Source organism: Centropristis striata, chromosome 2 (genome assembly GCF_030273125.1).
Source record: "Centropristis striata isolate RG_2023a ecotype Rhode Island chromosome 2, C.striata_1.0, whole genome shotgun sequence".
NCBI classification, from domain to species: domain Eukaryota; kingdom Metazoa; phylum Chordata; class Actinopteri; order Perciformes; family Serranidae; genus Centropristis; species Centropristis striata.
This window is the reverse complement of record NC_081518.1, coordinates 758,180-766,385: the sequence shown is the minus strand read 5'-3', so window position 1 is coordinate 766,385 and position 8,206 is coordinate 758,180. Positions and strand designations below refer to the sequence as shown.

At 42.7% G+C, this 8,206-nt stretch overlaps 1 protein-coding gene across 1 annotated transcript in view; it reads right to left on the bottom strand.

Moving 5' to 3' along the window:
- Nucleotides 1-417: 417 nt before the first annotated feature.
- The window catches only part of gnao1b (guanine nucleotide binding protein (G protein), alpha activating activity polypeptide O, b), a 17,029-nt gene continuing 9,240 nt past the window's right edge, over nt 418-8,206 (bottom strand). Inside the window, exons 5-9 of the mRNA XM_059356248.1 lie at nt 7,241-7,369; nt 7,028-7,157; nt 3,985-4,138; nt 1,887-3,131; nt 418-832 (exon numbers count right to left, since the gene is read on the bottom strand). Coding sequence (XP_059212231.1) covers nt 2,944-3,131; nt 3,985-4,138; nt 7,028-7,157; nt 7,241-7,369 — 601 coding nt within the window. The 3' untranslated portion in view covers nt 418-832; nt 1,887-2,943. The remainder of the gene's footprint in view (nt 833-1,886; nt 3,132-3,984; nt 4,139-7,027; nt 7,158-7,240; nt 7,370-8,206) is intronic.

The following is an 8,206-nucleotide window of genomic DNA, read 5'->3' as shown; positions in this document are numbered from 1 at the left end:
TATTGTAAATTTCTCACTTTTTTTCTCATAAATTTGAGAATTTTTTAGTTTTAGTGTAGTTTTTATTAGTTGTAGTTGTTTTGTAATGGGGTATTTGTTGGGTCCAGATTCAATAAGGTCACAATAAATGTTTCCTTTATTTCCTTCGTCTGATCCATCTCAGCCCCAATAAGTTTATTAAGTCATAAAACCAGATAGACGAAATAGATTTCATATCAACCAAAAAGGTTTACGGATGGAAAAAGTTGACAAACATGAAAACGAAGGACATTTTCACTATAATTTTAGTTAGTTTTAGTTAGTTTTCGAACCACAAAATACAGTTTCAGTTAGTTATCTTCGTGTGTGTGTGTGTGTGTGTGTGTGTGTGTGTGTGTGTGTGTGTGTGTGTGTAATGAGACTCATAAACAGCAGGAGTAGTTAGGAAAAGTGTGGCTTTAATGTAAACACAACATTCGATTGGCTCAGCACAAACATTCCACATGAGAGCAACCAATAAACTACCAATAGGAGGATGGGGGGTGCAGCACAAAAACATTCACAGTAAAAAAAAAATCTGGTATAATCATAATATATATACAGTACGGTGCTTTAAGGTGAAGATGGAGATAGGATACGGGACTGATATGTGATAGATAAGAGTATAGAGGAGGAGCAGGAGGAGGAGGAGGAGGAGGAGGAGGAGGAGGTTCTGGGTGCACAGGTGAAGATGGAGAGCTGTTCTCCTCTCTGAGTGACAAGAGGAAGGTGACAGACAGGTGGGGGGGCGGGACCATGGTTCCTGTTTACTAATGAGGAGGAGAGACCCAGGAGGAGACCCCAAGGAGGAGACCTCCAAGAGGAGAGACCCCCAGGAGGAGACCCCAAGGAGGAGAGACCCCCAGGAGGAGAGACCTCCAAGAGGAGAGACCTCCAAGAGGAGACCTCCAGGAGGAGAGACCTCCAGGAGGAGAGACCTCCAAGAGGAGACCTCAAGGAGGTGAGACCTCCAGGAGGAGACCCCAAGGAGGTGAGACCTCCAAGAGGAGAGACCTCCAGGAGGAGACCCCCAGGAGGAGAGACCTCCAAGAGGAGACCTCCAGGAGGAGAGACCTCCAGGAGGTGAGACCCCCAGGAGGAGAGACCCCCAGGAGGAGACCTCAAGGAGGTGAGACCTCCAAGAGGAGAGACCTCCAGGAGGAGACCCCCAGGAGGTGAGACCTCCAGGAGGAGAGACCCCCAGGAGGTGAGACCCCCAGGAGGAGACCCCAAGGAGGTGAGACCTCCAGGAGGAGAGACCTCCAAGAGGTGAGACCTCCAAGAGGAGACCTCCAGGAGGAGAGACCTCCAGGAGGTGAGACCTCCAGGAGGTGAAACCTCCAGAAGGAGAGACCCCCAGGAGGAGAGACCTCCAGGAGGAGACCTCCAAGAGGAGAGACCTCCAAGAGGAGACCTCCAGGAGGAGAGACCTCCAGGAGGAGAGACCTCCAGGAGGTGAGACCTCCAGGAGGAGACCCCCAGGAGGAGAGACCCCCAGGAGGAGACCTCCAGGAGGTGAGACCTCCAAGAGGAGAGACCTCCAGGAGGAGACCCCCAGGAGGTGAGACCTCCAGGAGGAGAGACCCCCAGGAGGTGAGACCCCCAGGAGGAGACCCCAAGGAGGTGAGACCTCCAGGAGGAGAGACCTCCAAGAGGAGAGACCTCCAGGAGGAGAGACCTCCAAGAGGTGAGACCTCCAAGAGGAGAGACCTCCAGGAGGAGACACCTCCAAGAGGAGAGACCTCCAGGAGGAGAGACCTCCAAGAGGTGAGACCTCCAAGAGGAGAGACCTCCAGGAGGAGACCCCAAGGAGGAGAGACCTCCAAGAGGAGAGACCTCCAGGAGGTGAGACCTCCAAGAGGAGAGACCTCCAGGAGGAGAGACCTCCAGGAGGAGACCTCCAGACAGACGCTGCCTCCATGATTCTGTTCTCGTGCGTTCTTCTACTTCTACAGATTCACATGAAGGGAAACACGGAGAACATGACGTCATCGAGACGCTTCTGACCCACAGACAGACAGACAGACAGGAGGACAGACAGACAGGTAGACAGGTAGACAGACAGACAGACAGGTGGACAGGTAGACAGGTAGGTGGCTGTGGACCTCGGGGTCACCTCAGGAAATAAATATGTGGCACGGGTTAGAGGAGGTAGGAGGAGGCATGTAGGGCATGAGGCTTAAATAAATCAATCATCGATGATAAGAAGAAGAAGAAGAAGAAGAATATGTTGCTTAAATAATATGAACATGATTATGATTCTGATCCTAATCTGTCCTCAGATGGTTGGCACCGATATTACTTGTTTTTTTTTTGTCTTTTTGAGATGATTTCCTCTCGCTACAGAATGGAAACGGGTGGTGAACAGAAGAATCCTCTCATTCATTGTGTGTTAGAGAGAGAGAGCTGCAGGCTGCTCAGTCATGTGTGTGTGGAGGAGAAGTTAAAATAGCCTCCATGCTAACCGTGACCCTCAGCCACGAGCTCAGCACCTCCTCGTCTCCTCGTCTCCTCCACCTTCAAACACACAGCAGCTCTTCAAACGGAGCACAACGGGCCATATTCAGGATAGAAACGCCTCCAGATAAAAACGTCACACAGAGAAACGGGACAAGAGTCGGCGCTGTATTTAAAACGACTGCTCGCTCTCGTCTGCAGCAGGAACGAGGCTCCGCTGCTGCACCTCCAACATTCAGCTCAAAAACACACTTTAAAACACAAAACGGGGGTCGTGTACTGTACTGAAACCAAAGAAATGAGAGGAAGGGAACAAATCATGGCAATAAATCCAGTGTGGTGTCGGACGGCAGCTCTTTGGGTCCATTTGGACGTGTAGAATTACATATTTATGTGTTTAAGTATCATCAAAATTATCATTATTAACACCTCATACTCTCCATGACAACCTCTGTGCTTGGCCAGGCCTCAGTATAAGCCACACCCTCTAAGGTTGTTTGCAATAATGATGTCAGTGACGGCATCAAACACTACCTGGATGTTTCCTGTGTCTGTGGCACAGGTCAGGTGACAGTAGATCTCCTTATTAGGAGATCGGTTCTTACTCTCAAACTGGACCTGAATATACCCCGTAGCATCGTCGTAGGTATTAGCACCTGCAGACAAACGACAAGAGAAGAAGAAGAGAAGAGGAAGTGAAGCAGCGACTCAAAAACAGACACAAAATTACTAAAAAAAAAGACACAAAATGACAGAAAAAAGACACAAAATTACAAAAAAAGACAAAAAAATACTAAAAAAAAGACACAAAGTGACAGAAAAAAGACACAAAATTACAAAAAAAAGACAAAAAAATACAAAAAAAAAGACACAAAATTACTAAAAAAAAAAAGACACAAAATGACAGAAAAAAGACACAAAATTACAAAAAAAGACAAAAAATTACTAAAAAAAAGACAAAAAATTACTAAAAAAAAGACACAAAATGACAGAAAAAAGACACAAAATTTAAAAAAAAAAGACAAAAAATTACTAAAAAACAGACACAAAATTACTAAAAAAAAGACACAAAATGACAGAAAAAAGACACAAAATTACAAAAAAAAGACAAAAAATGACTAAAAAAAAACGACACAAAATTACTAAAAAAAAAGACACAAAGTGACCAAAAAAGACACAAAATTAAACCAAAAAAATAAAAAAAGGAGACACAAAATTATTAAAAAAAGACACAATTATTTAAAAAAGACACAAAATGATTTAAAAAAGACAAAAAATTACCAAAAAATACACAGAATTGCCAGAAAAGACACAAAATGACAGAAAAAAAACTAAATCACTTAAAAAATAAGTGTCTTCTCAATAAAGATAATACATGTTTGTGTCAGCGTGCTTTAGTAGAACCTGGTCCTGATCAGCTGATTGATCCTGATCAGCTGATTGATCCTGATCAGCTGATTGATCCTGATCAGCTGATTGATCCTGAGCAGCTGATTGGATGAAACTCACCTGTGTATTCTGGAAAACAGATGGTCAGTGGAGACTTCTTGATCTTCTCTCCGAACAGATCCTTCTTGTTGAGGAAGAGGATGATGGAGGTGTCGATGAAGAACTTGTTGTTGCAGATGGAGTCAAAGAGCATCAGCGACTCATGCATGCGGTTCTGCAGGAGCAACAAATCATATATATTATTATAACAATAATAATAATAAAATCTATGCTGGGTAGAATAACTCCATTTGATCCAGATGATTTCTGATCAATAAAGAGTGATTGTGTGCTGCAAACACTTATATTTATTTTCTATTTATAGGAACAAAGAACAGAACAAATATATTTCAAATATCAATATTTTTCCTGTCTGAGGATGAAGTCGTCTATTAAAATCTGTTTTACAAGGAATAAATCAATGATTGGACAGTTTATTGGAAGCGGTCGGGTCACTTTTACCGTTTCTCTTCATTCAGACCAGAGTCTAAACCAGGGGTCTCAAACTGGCGGCCCGAGGGCTAATTGTGGCCCTCTTGATGATATTTTGTGGCCCCCACCTTGATATGAAAGTTTAATGTGAGTTTTATATGAATGGCACTTTACCATGTTGTGTGTGGAAGGTCCCTTTAATTACTGTTTTTGGCAATTTTGTGTCTTTTTTAATAATTTTGTGTCTCGTTTTTTAATAATTTGGTGTCTTTTGGTAATTCTGTGTATTTTGGTGTCTTTTTTTGGTCATTTTGTTTATTTTTTAAGTAATTTAGTTTTTTTTCTGTCATTTTGTGTCTTTTCTGGCAATTCTGTGTATTTTTTGGTAATTTTTTGTCTTTTTTAAATCATTTTGTGTCTTTTTTAAATCATTTTGTGTCTTTTTTAATAATTTTGTGTCTAGTTTTTTATTTTTTTGGTTTAATTCTGTGTCTTTTTAGCGTCATTTTGTGTCTTTTTTTTGTAATTTTGTGTCTTTTTTTTTTGTAATTTTGTGTCTTTTTTCTGTCATTTTGTGTCTTTTTTTTAGTAATTTGTGTCTGTTTTTGGTCATTTTGATACAGCCTCCAGCGGGCCCCAGGTAATTAGAGTTTGAGGCCCCTGATGTAAAGAATCTAAAGTCTAAAGAGAGTTTACAGAAGGTGGAGGCCTTTGAGATGGGAGATCTGAAACAGAGCGAGTCCCTTGAACAGAAAATAAATGATCAGACACTTGTCATTCTTATGTAAAACTGAGTTTTGACACAAATAATCATGTGAAAGCATGTAAATGTTTTTAAATTGTTTACCAGAGATTTCTTGGAAATCAGTAATTTAGCATGAAAAAGCATGAAAAGGACTAATGACCAGTGGAGACCTTAGTGGACTGAGTCCTCAGAACTCAGAGTCCTCAGAACTCAGAGTCCTCAGAACTCTTTCACTCTGTCATCTAACAATCCTTTCAACTGTTTCTCTCAATAAACTCTGTAACTATCAACCTTTACATTACATCCATAGACAGGTTAGCATCAAATATTATAAAAAGGAAGATTTACAGGTCAAAGCAGCTTATTACAACCTTAAAGAAGACGCTATTATCACTTATTTATCTCATGAATTATCTTTTAAAACCAGAATAAAATGGAATTTATTTATAGAACACTTATTGTTTGTTTCCACAAGTGTCACAAATATTATTATAATATGTTTCTCGACATAATATACAGCCTCTCCTGGCCTCTCCTCTCAGCTCTGTGTAAACAGCCTCTCCTGTCCTCTCCTCTCTGCTCTGTGTAAACAGCCTCTCCTGTCCTCTCCCCTCTGCTCTGTGTAAACAGCCTCTCCTGTCCTCTCCTCTCAGCTCTGTGTAAACAGCCTCTCCTGTCCTCTCCTCTCTGCTCTGTGTAAACAGCCTCTCCTGTCCTCTCCTCTCTGCTCTGTGTAAACAGCCTCTCCTGTCCTCTCCTCTCAGCTCTGTGTAAACAGCCTCTCCTGTCCTCTCCTCTCTGCTCTGTGTAAACAGCCTCTCCTGTCCTCTCCTCTCTGCTCTGTGTAAACAGCCTCTCCTGTCCTCTCCTCTCTGCTCTGTGTAAACAGCCTCTCCTGTCCTCTCCTCTCAGCTCTGTGTAAACAGCCTCTCCTGTCCTCTCCTCTCTGCTCTGTGTAAACAGCCTCTCCTGTCCTCTCCTCTCAGCTCTGTGTAAACAGCCTCTCCTGTCCTCTCCTCTCTGCTCTGTGTAAACAGCCTCTCCTGTCCTCTCCCCTCTGCTCTGTGTAAACAGCCTCTCCTGTCCTCTCCAACATGTAGAATAAAGTGATTTTAACAGTTTTAAGCTTCGTTTTGGTTTATTTTGCGAGTGGAAACATTAGTAACCTTTGGTGCGTTCGAGGACAGAAAGTAAAACTTGTAACGATAATTCCTGTTTCTAGTTTCTTTCCTTGATAAAAGGATGAAGGTTATTATGGTTGTGATGTCACATGACTTTATGTTGGTAGAAATATATAAAATATATTGCTACAGTCATTCACACTGGACCAGAAGACACACGGACCAATCAATGGAGGGACCAGAGGGACCAGAGGGACCAGAGGGACCAGAGGTACTAGAGAGACCAGAGGGACTAGAGGGACTAGAGGGACCAGAGGGACCAGAGGGACTAGAGGGACCAGAGGGACCAGAGGGACTAGAGGGACCAGAGGGACCAGAGGGACCAGAGGGACCAGAGGGACTAGAGGGACCAGAGGGACCAGAGGGACCAGAGGGACTAGAGGGACTAGAGGTACTAGAGAGACCAGAGGGACTAGAGGGACTAGAGGGACCAGAGGGACCAGAGGGACTAGAGGGACCAGAGGGACCAGAGGGACTAGAGGGACCAGAGGGACCAGAGGGACCAGAGGGACCAGAGGGACTAGAGGGACCAGAGGGACCAGAGGGACCAGAGGGACTAGAGGGACTAGAGGTACTAGAGAGACCAGAGGGACTAGAGGGACTAGAGGGACTAGAGGGACCAGAGGGACCAGAGGGACTAGAGGGACCAGAGGGACCAGAGGGACCAGAGGGACCAGAGGGACCAGAGGGACCAGTTCAGACTCACAGTGGTCTCGTCTTCGTGGAGGACCTGGTCGTATCCGCTCAGAGCAACACAGAAGATGATGGCGGTCACGTCCTCGAAGCAGTGGATCCACTTCTTCCTCTCTGACCTTTGACCTCCAACATCAAACAGCCTGAGGGAGAAACAGGAAGTGGTTCACAGGGTCAGAGTCTGGACCTCGTCACTCAGACCTCTGAAGGCCGTTAGAGGTCCTACCTGAAGTGGAGGTTTTTGAAGGTGAAGTGGGTCTCGACGATGCCGGTGGTCTTGACGCGGGTCCTCAGGATGTCCTGCTCTGTGGGCTGGTAGTCTGCTGCCCCGATCCGGTCTAGACTGTCCAGGTAGCTGAGGAGGATCACAACCAGGATCAGGAGACTTTCACTGATAAAACATCAAGTATTCTCTCCTCATATCCAGCAGTACTATCTGAATTATTAATTGTTGTTTTTATTTGTATATATGCATATTCTATGTTGTGCAGGCAGTACATTTTATATTTTTATTTTATTTATTTTTATCCTATTTTATCTTATTGCATTTTACTGTTCTATTGTTTTCTACATCTCTTTGTATTGTGTTTCTGTTTATTGTTTGTGCAGAACATTAGAAACCTTGTGTTTGATCAAATTCTGCTCTATAAATAAAGTGGATTAGATTGGATAATTCTATTGTTTTGAGTATAATTTACCTACTGAACATAGCTTCATGTGCTTATTTAATTATTATTATTATTATTATGTGCTTATTTAATTATCTTATTGTGTAAAGACTTGTTTTTAGGATTGACATTGTGAGCTTTTTCATGCTTTTCAATCTCTTCAACTGTTGAATATGGTGAGTTTTTACCTCAAATATTGGCTCCAGTTGAGAGTTTTAGTTGCATGGAGTTTAAATGATATTTCAAAAGTATTTTCTATCACCAAAAACATGCTAGTTTCAAGTATTTCTGTCTTATTTTAATGTTAATGTTTTATTTCTTGGCTTTCAACCAGCATGAGACTCTGCTCTTGTTTTTAGTGTTTTATGGTTTACTTTTATTTATTGTTTTTTAAATTGTTGTTTTTTTAAAGCAATGAAACTATTTATTTAAGTGTTTATTCCTGTTTTATTTATCTTATTGTCTCTTGTTCTGTTTGTTTATGTCCAGCTCTTTGTTGCTGCTGTGGTTGTTTTAAAGTGTTT